The sequence below is a fragment of the Poromitra crassiceps genome, assembly GCF_964638095.1.
Source record: "Poromitra crassiceps genome assembly, chromosome: 2".
NCBI lineage: Eukaryota > Metazoa > Chordata > Actinopteri > Beryciformes > Melamphaidae > Poromitra > Poromitra crassiceps.
In genome coordinates this window covers 33,971,165-33,988,664 of record NC_139624.1, presented here as the reverse complement: position 1 = coordinate 33,988,664, position 17,500 = coordinate 33,971,165, and the positions used below count along the sequence as shown (strand labels likewise).

At 44.1% G+C, this 17,500-nt stretch overlaps 1 protein-coding gene across 1 annotated transcript in view; it reads right to left on the bottom strand.

Moving 5' to 3' along the window:
* The window catches only part of foxp2 (forkhead box P2), a 161,009-nt gene that overhangs the window by 11,017 nt on the left and 132,492 nt on the right, over positions 1 to 17,500 (bottom strand). Inside the window, exons 11-15 of the mRNA XM_083658114.1 lie at positions 14,147 to 14,234; positions 10,736 to 10,819; positions 2,843 to 3,053; positions 1,887 to 1,963; positions 1,586 to 1,687 (exon numbers count right to left, since the gene is read on the bottom strand). Coding sequence (XP_083514240.1) covers positions 1,586 to 1,687; positions 1,887 to 1,963; positions 2,843 to 3,053; positions 10,736 to 10,819; positions 14,147 to 14,234 — 562 coding nt within the window. The remainder of the gene's footprint in view (positions 1 to 1,585; positions 1,688 to 1,886; positions 1,964 to 2,842; positions 3,054 to 10,735; positions 10,820 to 14,146; positions 14,235 to 17,500) is intronic.

Genomic DNA, 17,500 nt, shown 5'->3' with positions numbered 1-17,500 from the left:
CTTTTTTTAAACAAATTCTCTCCGTTAATCAAATGACGAGGCCGGCGCTGATCATCCAGTAATGCCTGACAAAGAGAATAGTGGAGCTGGAGATGTAAATAGATGGCCTTGGTTATTGTGCTGGGAGGGAGATACTGAGACAACGTACAGTATTTCTATTGTCATTGTGATTCCACTGCCATTGTATGGCACACGCACGCTGCTGAAACTTTTCTCAGGAAAGCATGAAAGAAAGAAAGAAAACATCTGAAAGGGCACGTGTGTACATGTCGCGTTACTGTATCTGTGCGGTGTATGTAAAAACAATAACAACAACAACACGCTGTAAAAGCCTCAACAAACAAAACATGGCCACATACTGTAACTAACACGCGTGGAAAAGGGCAGGGCTCTTTATGCGTGCCCTCCTGGGTCGGCGATCACACGTGCCCGTGTGCTCATTTGCATCCCAAATCCAAATGAATTCACTTTGCTAAATGTAGTGCTGTGCTGTGCCTCGCATGCTGATGAGAGGCTGCTGCTGCTGCGTCCCCCCCCCCCCGGCCTCTGCACAGCCACAAAGGCCAAAGGCGGCTAACGAACGGCGTTTAGGGGCCGCGGGCTAAAACACTGCCGACAAGCTAGCGCTCACAGAGGCTTGTCTTTATCAGCAGGCAGACACACTTCTGCTTAGAACATGTGCTGCAGGAAAGCCATTTTTTACCATCTTTGTGCCGGCGGACAGGACAATAAAGTTGTAGGGACAGATATACAAATGGGCCCCTTTGTGTGGGTAAATAAAGCGTGCTCCCTCTCTGACAGGCCAATTCTCACTTTCCTTAACAAACCCTTAACCTCTCACTTGGACCAATGCGTGGCGTGTGTGTGTGTGTGTGTGTGTGTGTGTGTGTGTGTGTGTGTGTGTGTGTGTGCGTGCGCACGTGTGTGCGGGGGAGTGCGTCTTTGGCCCGAGACACAACCCCCTTCACGAGGCTGAGAGCTGGTTAACAGGCAAACAGCCATCTTTCATACTAATTAACCAATGATATGCAAGAGAAGGTGGTTTCAGGAGGAGGAGGAGGGGTAAAATAGAGAGGGAAGGGGTCGAGAGAGGAGAGAGAGACAGAGAAGTACAGAGAGAGAGAGAGAGAGAGAGAGAGAGAGAATAATTCTGTGCCTCTCTTAACAAAAGGTGCTGATGATGGAGTGGCTGGCGTATAATTAGTGCGTCAGACCCCTCTCCTCTCTACGCTGAGCCTCTGCTATTAATTGCACCAAATTAGAAAACGATATCAGAGGCAGAATAATTCTTCCACTTGTCATTTCCAAAGAGAAAGGGAGGAATGGAAGGACAAATAAAGAAATAAAACAGGAAAAATGGGCTGGATTCAGGAGGCAGGTTAAAAGGAAGGGGCGAGACGTAGTAATTGCTTGGTGCCGAGTAAATAAATACTTTTCTGAGGTTTCTTTTCTGACTTGAAGAGGAGGGAGTAGTCTTTATTGTAAAAAGGGTGAAAGGCAGGGTGTGTGTGTGTGCGTTTCTGGGTGTGTGTGTGTGTGTGCGTGTGTGTGTGTGTGTGTGTGCACGTGTGTTCAGCAAGGTTACCTTCCAAGTTGCGGCGTTGCGTCTGAAGTAGGCAAACGTGCGCGTGAACCAGCTGTAGATTTCATTAAGCGTTAACTGCATGTCGCTAGAGTCCATGATAGCCTGAAATGAGATGACATCAAATAATGGTTTACTAACGAGACCACGTGACTGACACACACATGCACACGCACGCACACACACACACACACACACTGATAGAGAGAGGGACACAGAGAGAGAGAGAGAGAGAGAGCTGCCATGATTCATGCAGCAATTAATTTTAATCTAATCAGGCAAAGTTAATTTATTTCCCACTCACCTGTCTTATGAGGGTTGCATAAGTAAATGGCGGTCTGACATCTGCGTTCTTATAAAACTCGTAGTTTGGGGCAATCTCTGGAAAAATAAATACTGTGTCACCACCTGAAATAATTGGTAAATTGTATTCCTTTAGGTATCAAGTATGCTCAGGGTTTCATCAAATTAAAAGGGGTGACAGAAAAGGAGGGGGGTAAAAAGGGTGATTGGGTGGGGGGTTAGAGGGGGCACATCAAATCAGCATTTTTCATGTCTAACAAAATGCATTTTTAATTAATCTCTCTCGTGAGAAATCTTAAACATTAATACATCCATAAAATGAGATGTGTAGATAGTTAGGGTGAAGTTGAATAATTTATGTGTCTTCACACTAAACACAGAGAGAGTAAATATAAACATCAAAGACGGACCGTTTAAAATGCAAAGCTTAATACATGGAATGTCTTAATGTAATAAATATTGTATTTTCCCCCCATTATTTGAACTTAATTAACATTCATGTAATATTTATGCACAGAGGAAGTTCTTGTCTATTTACATATAGAGTGATTAAACATAGGCTTGCTCTTATAAACCCACCACAAGTCCCACATTGGTGCAAACAACAAGCATGTGTGTGCGTGTGTGTGTGTGTGTGTGTGTGTGTTTAAAAAGAGCATTAGCAGTCCAGTATTGGACAGGTTCCAACACACAAGTATTATTTATAGTGCAGAGTGCGCAGAGTGTCACATCATATTCATAATTTGAACAAAATATTAAATTGAAATCGAAATTAAATTGATGAAAAACCTCTCCGAATTGTCTGAATTTGAATTCAATTGTGTCAAATCAGTGGCAAAAATCGGTGTGTGTGTGTGTGTGTGTGTGTGTGTGTGTGTGTGTATATGTGTGTGTGTGTGTGTGTGTGTGTGTGTGTGTGTGTGTGTGTGTGAAGCAGTGCTGAGTAGTTGGTCCTACCTGACGACAGGGGCATGGAGTATTTGTCGGAGTGGCGTCTGCGCATGGCTCCCATACTGGGGATGTTGGCGCCACCCAGTATCGAGGGTACCTGGGGCATGGCGGCCATGGGGGTGATGGGTGCCGTGGGTGTGGTGGGGGTCTGAGGTAAGTTGGGGGGCGACACTGAGGGCATGTTCTTGGACATGGTGACGCTGGACACCAAGTTAAGCTGAGAAGGGTGGAGGGGGATTGAGAGGGAGAGAGAAAAATAGAGATACAAGCAGGAGAGAGAGATAGAGATAGAGAGAGGGAGAGAGAGCAGGAAGGCATTAGTTTGCGGTTTCTCTGACACAGTCTCTCTAACACAGCTGTGTTTCCACTAACAAGGCTCGTGGAGAGGAGCCAGCCCATCTCCACTAATTACAACCACCAAATTGTATCATAAGAATTCTAATTAGAGCACGCTGTTCAAGATTAGCCAACGATCAGCCCCCGTGTTATCCCACCACATCTCTCTTCATCTCTCTATTTATCACTCCCTCCCTCCCTCCTCCCTCCTCCCCCCCCCCATCACAGCCATGCAGCGTGGATTGTGCACTGTGAGAGTCTAGGAGAGAGCAGCCTGCACCTGGCCTACAGGAGACACAATGTCATACCATATTTACTCATCTGTCAATGGAATGAGATCATTTTCAGGACAGACAGACTTCAGACAGACAGAGAGACAGACAGACTTCAGACAGACAGACAAACAAACAAAGAGACAGACAGACAGACAGACTTCAGACGGACAGACTTCAGACAGACAGACAGACAGACAAAGAGACAGACAGACAGACAGACTTCAGACAGACAGACAGACAGACAGACAAACAAAGAGACAGACAGACAGACAGACTTCAGACAGACAGACAGACAGACAGACAGACAAAGAGACAGAGAGACGGACAGACTTCAGACAGACAGACTTCAGACAGACAGACAGACAAAGAGACAGAGAGACGGACAGACTTCAGACAGACAGACTTCAGACAGACAGACAGACAGACAGACAGGCAGACTTCAGACAGACAGACAGACAGACAGACAGACAGACAGACAGACAGACAGACAGACTTCTATCAACGTTGGATCCTTGAAAATGAAACTGCTTTGAAACAAGTAGAATTATCTCACCCTGTTGTCAGATTCTCTTCCTCCAAACATTAAATCACTTAATAGATGGGCAGTTTACAGATACCCTTGACCTGGACTGACTTAATAGACGGGCAGTTTACAGATACCCTTGACCTGGACTGACTTAATAGACGGGCAGTTTACAGATACCCTTGACCTGGACTGACTTAATAAACGGGCAGTTTACAGATACCCTCGACCTGGACTGACTTAATAAACGGGCAGTTTACAGATACCCTCGACCTAGACTGACTTAATAAACGGGCAGTTTACAGATACCCTTGATCTGGACTGACTTAATAGACGGATAGTTTACAGATATCCTTGATCCGGACTGACTTAATAGACGGGCAGTTTACAGATACCCTTGACCCGGACTGACTTAATAAACGAACAGTTTACAGATACCCAGCCTGACTGACTTAATAGACGACAGTTTACAGATACCCTTGACCCGGACTGACTTAATAGACGGACAGTTTACAGATACCCTTGAGCCGGACTGACTTAATAGACAGACAGTTTACAGATACCCTTGACCCGGACTGACTTAATAGACGGACAGTTTACAGATACCCTTGAGCTGGACTGACTTAATAGACAGACAGTTTACAGATAACCTTGACCCGTACTGACTTAATAGACAGACAGTTTACAGATACCCTTGAGCTGGACTGACTTAATAGACAGACAGTTTACAGATAACCTTGACCCGTACTGACTTAATAGACAGACAGTTTACAGATACCCTCGACCAGGACTGACTTAATAGACGGGCAGTTTACAGATACCCTCGACCAGGACTAACTTAATAGACGGGCAGTTTACAGATACCCTCGACCAGGACTGACTTAATAGATGGGCAGTTTACAGATACCCTCGACCAGGACTAACTTAATAGACGGGCAGTTTACAGATACCCTCGACCAGGACTAACTTAATAGACAGGCAGTTTACAGATACCCTTGAGCCGGACTGACTTAATAGATGGGCAGTTTACAGATACCCTCGACCAGGACTAACTTAATAGACGGGCAGTTTACAGATACCCTCGACCAGGACTAACTTAATAGACAGGCAGTTTACAGATACCCTTGAGCCGGACTGACTTAATAGACGGACAGTTTACAGATACCCTTGAGCCGGACTGACTTAATAGACAGACAGTTTACAGATACCCTTGAGCCGGACTGACTTAATAAACGGGCAGTTTACAGATACCCTTGAGCCGGACTGACTTAATAGACGGACAGTTTACAGATACCCTTGAGCCGGACTGACTTAATAGACAGACAGTTTACAGATACCCTTGACCAGGACTGACTTAATAGACAGACAGTTTACAGATAACCTCGACCCGGACTGACTTAATAGACAGACAGTTTACAGATACCCTTGAGCTGGACTGACTTAATAGACAGACAGTTTACAGATAACCTTGACCCGTACTGACTTAATAGACAGACAGTTTACATATACCCTTGAGCTGGACTGACTTAATAGACAGACAGTTTACAGATAACCTTGACCCGTACTGACTTAATAGACAGACAGTTTACAGATACCCTCGACCAGGACTGACTTAATAGACGGGCAGTTTACAGATACCCTCGACCAGGACTAACTTAATAGACGGGCAGTTTACAGATACCCTCGACCAGGACTGACTTAATAGATGGGCAGTTTACAGATACCCTCGACCAGGACTAACTTAATAGACGGGCAGTTTACAGATACCCTCGACCAGGACTAACTTAATAGACGGGCAGTTTACAGATACCCTCGACCAGGACTGACTTAATAGACGGGCAGTTTACAGATACCCTCGACCAGGACTGACTTAATAGACAGGCAGTTTACAGATACCCTTGACCAGGACTGGCTTAATAGACAGCAGTTTACAGATACCCTTGAGCCGGACTGACTTAATAGACAGACAGTTTACAGATACCCTTGACCAGGACTGACTTAATAGACGGCAGTTTACAGATACCCTTGACCAGGACTGACTTAATAGACGGCAGTTTACAGATACCCTCGACCAGGACTGACTTAATAGACAGTTTACAGATACCCTTGAGCTGGACTGACTTAATAGACGGCAGTTTACAGATACCCTTGACCAGGACTGACTTAATAGACGGGCAGTTTACAGATACCCTCGACCAGGACTGACTTAATAGATGGCAGTTTACAGATACCGTGGACCAGGACTGACTTAATAGACAGGCAGTTTACAGATACCCTTGACCAGGACTGGCTTAATAGACGGGCAGTTTACAGATACCCTCGACCAGGACGGACTTAATAGACAGCAGTTTACAGATACCCTCGACCAGGACTGACTTAATAGACGGACAGTTTACAGATACCCTCGACCCCGACGGACTTGAGGTGGGATACCAGGTGCAGTTGTGGGGATCATACCTGCAACCTTTTGGATACAGGACAGCCTCTCTAAGCCCTAGGACCTAGGCCATGCTGGGGACACAGACACTCTCTCTCACTTTCTTCCTCTCTGTCAGTATTATCGACCGAAGAGTGCTAGTTAATCCTGGTATGAACGCTGACTGACGCTCGCTAATCGTCCAGCTTTTCCAACACTTTTGCGTTCGCTTCCCAAATCTCATGTGAGAGGCTCCAACCGACTGGAAAATTCCCTAACTGACCTTTTAGTCTCTGCACTAATTTAGGTGGAATGGTAATGACATTGTTACATATTCAAACCAAATTGCCTTAATTGCGAGGGTGCGAGTGGAATGTATCCAGTGAGGGTTTGAATTAAAACCGAGGTGAAAGAAGCGAGAGATGGAAGGAGCGAGGGAGAGGGAAAGGTATCAGCGATCATTTGTGGCAAGTGTTGATAAATACGATGAAACGTCCAGTTGGAGATTCTCTGGTTTCAGCTGATAATTACATGCCCACTTAGCTGTGATGAGCTGCTACAGGGATGGGCGGAGACAAGGCCTGCCTGGCATACATAGGCCTCCACTGAGTACAGAGGGGTGTGTGTGTGTGTGTGTGTGTGTGTGTGTGGGGGGGGGGGGTTGAGAACAAGTTTGGAGAATGAAAATATCTTCTCTAAAATATCTACCCAAAATGAATCAATTAACATAACTAAAACAATGAACTATTTTTTTTGTACAAATGTTCTCTCTTAACACATTCACTGCCAGCCATTTTTTTTTTTACTGTAGGTAGCTTCTGCCAAGCCGTTTTTTGAGGATTCTGGCTCATTTTACAAGAGCCGAGGATAATTTTCTGCTTGGACTTTGTGAACACGAAGTTCACAAAAGTACTAATAGAATGTGTGCTTTCTCTGTCTAAAAGAGTTAGTTTGTAGAGTTAGTAGTTATGTAGATATTAGCCGTTGAGTACAGCATGGTTTGAGCGTCTGAGACAGGAAGCTGAGATAATCGCAGTTTTGTGAAATTCAATCAAACAGGCAGAACAGTCACTTTAACCATTTATTTTTGGCATCAGTGAGAGATCAGACATCTGAACAATATAGTTCTGAACACCCTCTCCTTTAAACTCCTCCCTCCGTGGGCGTATCTGGTGGCGTTTGTCACAAGCCAGTTTCTCCTGCCTGTCTGAGCAGTGAGCAGCCTCCCTCTCTGGCGGCCCCTCGTCGGCGAGTGTGGCGAGTGTGGACTGTGGATGGGACTCAATCGTTTCTTGGATTTTCGGTTGAGAGCTTTGATGAAGCTTTGTGCGATTCTAGGCTTTATGCTGCCCACCCAGTCTATTTTTGGAACCCCCCACCGTTGTGCGCCGGTGTGCAGCAGCGTGAAAGCGTTTTCGCCTACAGTATGAGAATGAGGCTCGTTCGTTTCTGGGTTTTCGGAATGCGTGCGATTCTGGCCTTTCTGCGGGTGTTTCAAAGTGTGTTTCACCCATAATCTATTATGCAAATTTGCAATCCCCCACGCCAGCACCGCTCTCCGCTCTCGGTGTGCTGCTGCTGGTGCGGCCGCTCTCGGGCGAGTCTGGTGACTGATGACTGTAAAATCGCCAAGCCATTTCCTTGAGAATGGCTTGCTCCCGCGGCTGTTTTTGGTTGGCTTTCTCTCTGTCGGGAGAGCACTGTCGCCACTTAGTTGGTCGGTAAAATAGATTATACACATTCAATACTTCCAATATTTTTATAGGAGACGGGGGGAGCGTTGATCCACGCCCGACCGTCAAATTTTTTTTTTTTTTTTTTAAGACGAGATATCTCGTCTTTGGCACTCAACGGTTGGATTCTGTAAGACGAGATATCTCGTCATTGGCAGTCAACGTGTTAAATGAATTAAACTTGAATTGCAATGAGTTGAGTAAAATCATTTTCTTTTCTTCTTATTCTTATTTTCTTTTTGTATATATGAATGCACGCAGACACAGGCATGTGCACACACACTCACTCACTGAAAAATGTATATAATTCATTTTCTCTACCAGAGTGTAGTCCTGCAAGTATAGCATGTACAAATGCCATTTCCATGCAATTCATAGTGGCCGAGGTCAAGACTGTGTGTGTGTGTGTGTGTGTGTGTGTGTGTGTGTGTCTGTGTGTGTGTGTGTGTGTGTGTGTGAGAGTGTCTCTCATGTCATCTCTCCCTGCATTCAAACCAGACGGTGACCTAGGAATTACAGACTGGAGGCTCCACAAAGGGGCTTTGATAAACACAGCCAAAAACACTTCAAAATAAACCCTGTTACTTAAGTGTGTGTACGTGTGTGTGTGTGTGTGTGTGTGTGTGTGTGTGGGGGGGGGGGGGTCTGTGCATGTAGCATGTATATTTATAATGTTAAGAGATAATTTCTTCTTCTTTTCCCCCCCTCTTCACCTACAAGCAATGGCAACAAGCGGCGGAACATGTTTGCAGGCATGCAGGCCCATATTTGCAAAATGGAATAGATTAAAGTGGAACGGGGAGAGAGTGAGAGGGGAGAGGCAGGGGTTAGCACCTTGTCACCTCTCGTTCCTCTCAATATGTATTCAAGGTAGGAGAAGGAGAGGATGACAGAGAGAGGCAGAGAGAGAGAAGGAGAGAGAGGCAGATAGAGAGACAGATAGATGGATAGAGGGAGAGAGAGAGAGAGAGAGAGAGTGATCATTATTCTGGACGTGCAGCCTTGCTAACTTTGATTCTCATCTATCCATGGCATGGCCAAAAGGTAACGTTTAATGACGTGCGATTGAGAGAGTAAATGGGGTCATATTGGAGACAGTGCACCAGTGTCTTGTACTGCATTGGCCTGGGACTGCTTCTTCATGGGGCTGCACTGATGAACAGACTCTTCATATTTATCAAATGTCTGGCCTGTTTCTGTCCTGCACCCATCATTGTACTGGGCAGAAATCCATAATGCTACAGTTTGACATCCGCCAAACATCTCTCTCTCTCTTTCCCTTTTGTCTTTTCATTTTTGCACATGGCGTGCCCACACGCACGCACGCACGCACACACACACACACACACACACACACACACACACACACACACACACACACACACACACACACACACACACACACACACACACACACACACACACACACACGTTCTGCTCTGATTTTGCCCTGCACGAAATATTCACCTCACCTCCGCTTAAAAAAGGGGGAGCCTTAAAACTGAGGACTTAACTCTTCGTTTAAGAATTCTGTCTGAATTGCCCCCTCCATCAAATGCAATTAGGTGCTCTTTCATGTGCGCTTTATGTAATGCAATACTTCATTAGCATCATTCATTCATATTCAGGCATGGATTATAGGCTGCAAATTCTTTATTGGACGAGATGGAACCAAGCTGCTGGAGTTTTGAAGATTAAAAAAGAGAGAGGGAGTTGAGAGAGAGATAGACAGAGAGAGGGACTGAATAATAAATTGGCAAAAAGCGAGTTTAATTCCTGATGGAATTATGGGATAATTATGCTATCTTGTGATTATCTACTTTCTATGATGGGAGATGATGAGGAAAATTATTCTATTGAAATTAAGCACTTACTAAGCAGCAGAAACACACCAACAATGTTTTGCTCTCCAAAATATTTCAAAACGCCTAAAATTAGAAGGAAATAATGTTTGCAAAAATGTATTATTTAATATTAAATTCAAATACTGGTTAGTTTAAATACATTTGTAATCATGCAAACCCCATATATCCCTTTGTAATGCGAACAATAAAAGTTGAGAGAGAGAAAAAAATCTTCACTGACATCATTTTCTATCTTCGCTGACCTCTTTCAAAAATCTTGTTCTTTTCTCTCTCTCTCTCTAACCAATTTCAGCAGAGCGGTGGACATTTATGTCAACATCACATCATCTTTTCCACTCGGCTACGATTTTCAGGTGTTTGTTGTTCAAATGACATATCTTCTCTCTCTCTCTCACTCCACTCTTGAGTGCTGCGCTGGCCAGTCAGCCAAACAGTCATCAGTGACTCTTGAGTGCTGCGATGGCCAGTCGGCCAAACAGTCATCAGTGGCCAACAGGTTGTTTTGGCTATTATATCCATCACACCGAAATGAGCTGAGGACTCCTCGCTCTGCCATCTAATACACTTCCAAACTCTATCGTCCTCTCACAGCGCACAAGATTTTGATAGGCGGCAGATTACAAATCCCATTCCCCTTCCATCTTCTATCACTCACTTACACACACTCTCTACTTTAACTGCTGCTGGTTAAACTGGTCATTTGGTGCCTGGGGGCCTCATGTTTACTGGAGCCAGAGCAATATGCACTCACTGGTTTGGGAGATGACTTGGGTTCCGAGGGCCGCATGTGCAAGTGGGCCATCATCGCCTGAAGACGCTCACGTTCTTTAGAAAGCTGTTAAGAGAGAGGAGAGAGGAGGAGATAGGAGGGGGGGGGGGGGGGGGAGGAAGAGGAGGAGAGGGGGGGGGGGGGGGGGGAAGAGGAGGAGAGGGGAGAGGAGGGGGGTAGGAGTAATAGACAGAAAAGTGAGAATAAATAATAAAAAGACAGAGAGAGAGGGAGAGAGAGAAAGAGAGAGAAAAGTTATAATAATGATTTCCCCCCGCCCCCAACATTCAACTCACTTTCTAAACAGAATTTACACACTTTAAAATGGAAGGAGGTAGAGAAGAAAGAATGGAGAGAGGAAATAAAGAAAAAGATGTAATGAAAGGAAGAAAGAAAGAAAGACAATTCTAAATATAAGCCTAGAGAGAGAGAGCGAGAGAGAGAGAGAGAGAGAGAGAGAGAGAGAGCCTTGCTGGTGATATAAGGGGAGGATGAGAGGCTTGGGGAAGGAGAAGGGAGTGGGTGTCGACAGGTCAGGCAAAACAAATAGCATTTCATCTTTTTGTCAATAGCAGAATTTAGGTCAGCGAGGCTCTGACAGTAACAAGCTAGTTGGGCCATAAATGAGGCGGTCCTGAGTGTCTGCTCAAAGTCCTGTGGACACTGTTAGGGGGATGGAGCGCAGCCAGCAGCTGCCGAGAGGTGAGGAGGTCTTCCAAACAGGGTGCCAGGCGGCCCCGCCCCCCAGGTCCAGTTAGTGGCCCCGGACATCGCCTATCATCAATCTCATTCACAGCGAGTGACAGCGACCGGACGGTGTGAAAGCCTCAACCCCCCACACCCCTAACACACAGACACACACACACACACACACGCCAAAACACACACGGATGCAGAAACACACAAGCAAGCACACGTACACAGAAGAGCTGGGCCTCATTACTACTGACGGCTCTCAGGGAAAAGAGAGAGAGAGAGAGAGAGAGAGAGAGGGATGGAGGGAGGGAGCAAGGATGAGAGGAAAGAAAGGAGGAGACAGGACAGAAAACACAAGTGCACCAGTGTAATTGGTCATACTGTATTGTAAAGTGCAAGCTTCGCTCGCTTTGTGTTTCCATGAAATGAACACAACAAAAACTGGCAACGGACGGGTTCCAACATGTCTACAAATGAGAAACTTATAACAAGCTTAGCAGTGTGACAATGTTACCCCCCGGGATTTGAACCAACAAACTTTGGTATTGCAGACCTACTCATTAACCATTAGGCTACTGAGTACACTGCGGGAGGTGGGGTGAATGGAGCAGGAAAAAAAGTAAGACTGTCCACCCTATAGTCCAAGCCTTAGAAAGCATAGTTTAACTGTATCTGTGCACTACATTCATCAATTTAAACATGGCTTTGGAGATATGATCTTGAGAGTCCAGACATCAATGTCTGTAGTTTGACAAAGATTGATCAAACTATCTTGACTTGAACACATCACATTATCAATTTATCAAACTATTTGCAGCAAGACATTGCAATTTACCAGACACTCAAACCTTTTGCCTTTATTTGCTAATTAAGGTATGCTGATTTCAAAATTCAGGATAATCGTAACATACGGTTTAGGAGGGCAACACTGTGGGATCACAGTCAGTTTTTGCTATAACATCAGAATCAGGGGTAGGTACCACTTTATGAAAGATTTATCTCAAAATATCAGCTTTCTATATCATCCGGCTGATTTCTTTTTCTTTTTTATTGTAACGTCTATGAAAATGACAGCTTATTACCTAATAAGCTATGGCCACTTTAATCAATCTCAACAACATTTCACAAGTCAACTTGAACGGGATCCTAGAATATATGTACATGTTTCACAAGTTTAATTAAAAAGAATTCAGTCAATTTTGAGATATAAACTTTTTTTTTTTTTTAATTTGTAGCGCCCACCCACCCCATATTTTATCTCTCTCATTTTCTTTCCAGTTGTACTTGGCCAATTGCCCCTGCCATTCTGCTTCCTGTGATACGTGTGAAGTCACCAGCTGCTTCTTTTCACCGGACAGTGAGGAGCTTCACCAGCAGGACGTAGCATGTGGGAGGATCACGCTATTCCCCCCAGCGTCCCTCCCCCCGAACAGGTGCCCTGACCGACCAGAGGAGGCGCTAATGCAGCGACCAGGAAACATACCCTTAATCCGTCTCCCCCCCGCAGACACGGCCAATTGTGCCTGTATGGACGCTCGACCAAGCCAGAGGTAACACGGGGGCTCGAACCTGCGATCCTCATGCTAGTAGGCAGGGAATCTCCCGCGGCACTACCCAGACGGCCCTGAATAATACTACAGTATATTGAATACTATATTCATGAATGGATACTTCATGAATACTACGAGGGCCAGTGATGCTCCAAGACTGTGCAAAAGCAGAGCGGTTATCTTCGAGATGACAGCATCAAGTCTCAGAGGAGGTCACTCCTCATCTGCCTAAAAGTACTACTTCTGTCTCGCTCAGTGTCCAGAGTGTGTGACACAGATTAACTTGGCTCCTGAACAAAAGCCTAGGCATTTTCGCTCTGACTTACAGCCAAAATACAGTCACCTGACCTGTCATATAACTGCACGTAGTACAAACCGCTCAGCAAGGCACTGCTGTCTTATAGCTGTGTGCGCTGTACTCAACTCTTAAAAGAAGAACTACCATAAAGAACTACTGTATAGGCCTGCTTTCAACTGGCGTCCACAATCGTTCCATGGAGCACTTTGTTTGAGCCTAGTTGAAAACACACATATATCTATTTGTTTCTGACGGGAGAGCAGCGGCTGTCTGCAGTGCTGAGTAAGAATGTCGCTCAATCAGCGCTCTCATTATCTAGCCAGCGTGACTTCTTAATAAGGTCACGCTCCACCTACTGAAAATAGTTCCCTCCTTTTGAGCTTTCTTCAGGTGCAAAGTGCAGTTAATTAACACAGCAGACCGGGAGAGATGCGCTCGCTATTAATTGGAAAGAAAGGGTGGGCGGGGGGGAGGGGGGAAAATAAAGCACACGCTTAATTCAATTAAAAACGCCATAATGGCTTTCGTTGCAGGGCCCGAGGATTCCTTTGTTTAGTGGCTTTGTTGAATTCAGCAGGTCTGTACGTCTTAAGGGGACCACGGTGCGGACTTTCTCTTGCTTAAACAAGTGTAACAAACATTTAAAGGTTTATAATATAATAAAGTTTCCAGTGGTGACGTATCTCTACACGATAACATGTGCACACCATCAGCTGGTCAAATGTGACACTAACAATACATACAGCATACTGCATGTGCCAACTGTGTAGAGAGAGAGAGAGAGAGAGAGAGAGAGAGAGAGCAAGAGAGAGAGAGAGAGAGAGAGAGAGAGAGAGAGAGAGAGCGTACCTGTATTTCCAGCTGCTGCACCACCTGCATCTGGACTCTACACTGGGCCGTGCTCCGATCATCTAGGGCGTGTTCACTGTTAAGGTGCCTGGAGAGAGAGAGAGAGAGAGAGAGAGAGAGAGAGAGAGAGAGTAGGGATACAAGAAAGTATGGGTATTACACACCAAAAAATGAATTTAAAATCTGTCAAATGTGTCAAAGCTGCAGCAGAAGCAGTAAATTATATTAATTTTCACCATGATCCAAATTGTGGAGGATGATAATTACAGTATCAACTTCACCGTTGTTTTGTGTTAATGTTAATATTTCTATACTGGAACAATTATCCATAGGATCCTGTTATGAGCCATTGTTCCACTCTGAAACAAAGTCATTAAGCATGAGGCAGTAAGTGCAACATGGCTGTGTGTGTGTGTGTGTGTGTGTGTGTGTGTGTGTGTGTGTGTGTGTGTGTGTGTGTGTGTGTGTGTGTGCGGCCGGACGCCATGTTTAACATGACAATAGGCCTGCGCCAGTTTCCACGGCTAACTTCAGTGCCACCCTGAGCGGAGCCGTCTACAGAGAATAAAAGATGCTAGCCCAGCAGAACGGCTTTGTCTCCTTCGTTTACTGAAAACAATACACGCCATTTAACACCGGCAACATTTGACACACAAAAAAGCAGCTCTTCAACTGAAGGTGCATTATCCAGCAGCAGACATATTAAATGTATCTGGTGTGTTCGCCTCATTAGAAGAAAAAGGCAGCCAGACAGCCATAACAGTCAATGAGGGTTTTTGTCTTGATTGGATTTTGTCTGCAGAACACAAAAGAGCCTCGCCATTAAGATAGACCTTTCTTCCCCTGTAAAGCACGCATGCATACACACACAAGCGGGTTGCACACGCACACATAAGACACAGTACACAACGTACGGGGCAGAAAGGGGTTTCTAAAGTGTTGTGATGCTGGGTAATGAGCCCCTATCTAAACGATCATTGGTGACAAACTCACAAAGCGGGCTTTGAGGAGGCATGCTTATGAAATGCCAGAGCTGCCACTTTCTCTGCAGTAATTATAGGTTAGCTTGCAGACCCTTCAATGATCATTTACAGTGCTGCCTCCAGTGCATTAGGGGGAGTGCAACATCTCTCCCTGTCCCCGGGCTTTCACTTTGTCTGAGACACACACTTGCCTAGACACACAGACACAGAAGCATACGCGCAAGCACACGCGCACGCGCATGCACACACGCGCACGCACACGCGCACACACACACACACACACACACACACACACACACACACACACACACACACACACACACACACACACACACACACTCTCTTCCATCACATATTATTCCTCTATTCTTATCTTCCAAACCCCTTACTTATTGTTTATCTGCAATATGCAAAACAATGCAACTCAATGAACCAGCTTCTCTCGGCGTGCCAATCAAAGCTGAACGGGACATTTGTAGTAATCACAACAGCTCAGTACCTTTCAATTACGGCCGTGCACATTTAAAACCACATTTAAAACTATTCCACCTCATTCCTGCTTATGCTTTTAAAACCACTCCACCTCGTTCCTGTTATAAAGCTTTTATAACACGTTTAAAACCACTCCACCTCATTCCTGTTATAAAGCTTTTATAACACGTTTAAAACCACTCCACCTCATTCCTGTTATAAAGCTTTTATAACACGTTTAAAACCACTCCACCTCATTCCTGTTATAAAGCTTTTCTAACATGTTTAAAACCACTCCACCTCATTCCTGTTATAAAGCTTTTATAACACGTTTAAAACCACTCCACCTCATTCCTGTTATAAAGCTTTTATAACACGTTTTAAACCACTCCACCTCATTCCTGTTATAAAGCTTTTATAACACGTTTAAAACCACTCCACCTCATTCCTGTTATAAAGCTTTTCTAACATGTTTAAAACCACTCCACCTCATTCCTGTTATAAAGCTTTTATAACACGTTTAAAACCACTCCACCTCATTCCTGTTATAAAGCTTTTATAACACGTTTAAAACCACTCCACCTCATTCCTGTTATAAAGCTTTTCTAACATGTTTAAAACCACTCCACCTCATTCCTGTTATAAAGCTTTTATAACACGTTTAAAACCACTCCACCTCATTCCTGTTATAAAGCTTTTATAACACGTTTTAAACCACTCCACCTCATTCCTGTTATAAAGCTTTTATAACACGTTTTAAACCACTCCACCTCATTCCTGTTATAAAGCTTTTATAACACGTTTTAAACCACTCCACCTCATTCCTGTTATAAAGCTTTTATAACACGTTTAAAACCACTCCACCTCATTCCTGTTATAAAGCTTTTATAACACGTTTTAAACCACTCCACCTCATTCCTGTTATAAAGCTTTTATAACACGTTTTAAACCACTCCACCTCATTCCTGCTTATAAAGCTTTTCTAACACGTTTAAAACCATTCCACCTCATTCCTGTTATAAAGCTTTTATAACACGTTTAAAACCACTCCACCTCATTCCTGTTATAAAGCTTTTATAACACGTTTTAAACCACTCCACCTCATTCCTGCTTATAAAGCTTTTCTAACACGTTTAAAACCATTCCACCTCATTCCTGCTTATAAAGCTTTTCTAACACGTTTAAAACCATTCCACCTCATTCCTGCTTATAAAGCTTTTCTAACACATTTTAAAACCATTCCACCTCATTCCTGCTTATAAAGCTTTTCTAACATGTTTAAAACCACTCCACCTCATTCCTGCTTATAAAGCTTTTCTAACATGTTTTAAACCACTCCACCTCATTCCTGTTATAAAGCTTTTATAACACGTTTAAAACCACTCCACCTCATTCCTGTTATAAAGCTTTTCTAACATGTTTAAAACCACTCCACCTCATTCCTGCTTATAAAGCTTTTCTAACACGTTTTAAACCACTCCACCTCATTCCTGCTTATAAAGCTTTTCTAACACGTTTTAAACCACTCCACCTCATTCCTGCTTATAAAGCTTTTCTAACATGTTTAAAACCATTCCACCTCATTCCTGCTTATAAAGCTTTTCTAACACGTTTTAAACCACTCCACCTCATTCCTGCTTATAAAGCTTTTCTAACATGTTTAAAACCACTCCACCTCATTCCTGCTTATAAAGCTTTTCTAACATGTTTAAAACCACTCCACCTCATTCCTGCTTATAAAGCTTTTTTAACACGTTTAAAACCATTCCACCTCATTCCTGCTTATAAAGCTTTTTTAACACGTTTAAAACCATTCCACCTCATTCCTGCTTATAAAGCTTTTCTAACACATTTAAAACCATTCCACCTCATTCCTGTTATAAAGCTTTTCTAACATGTT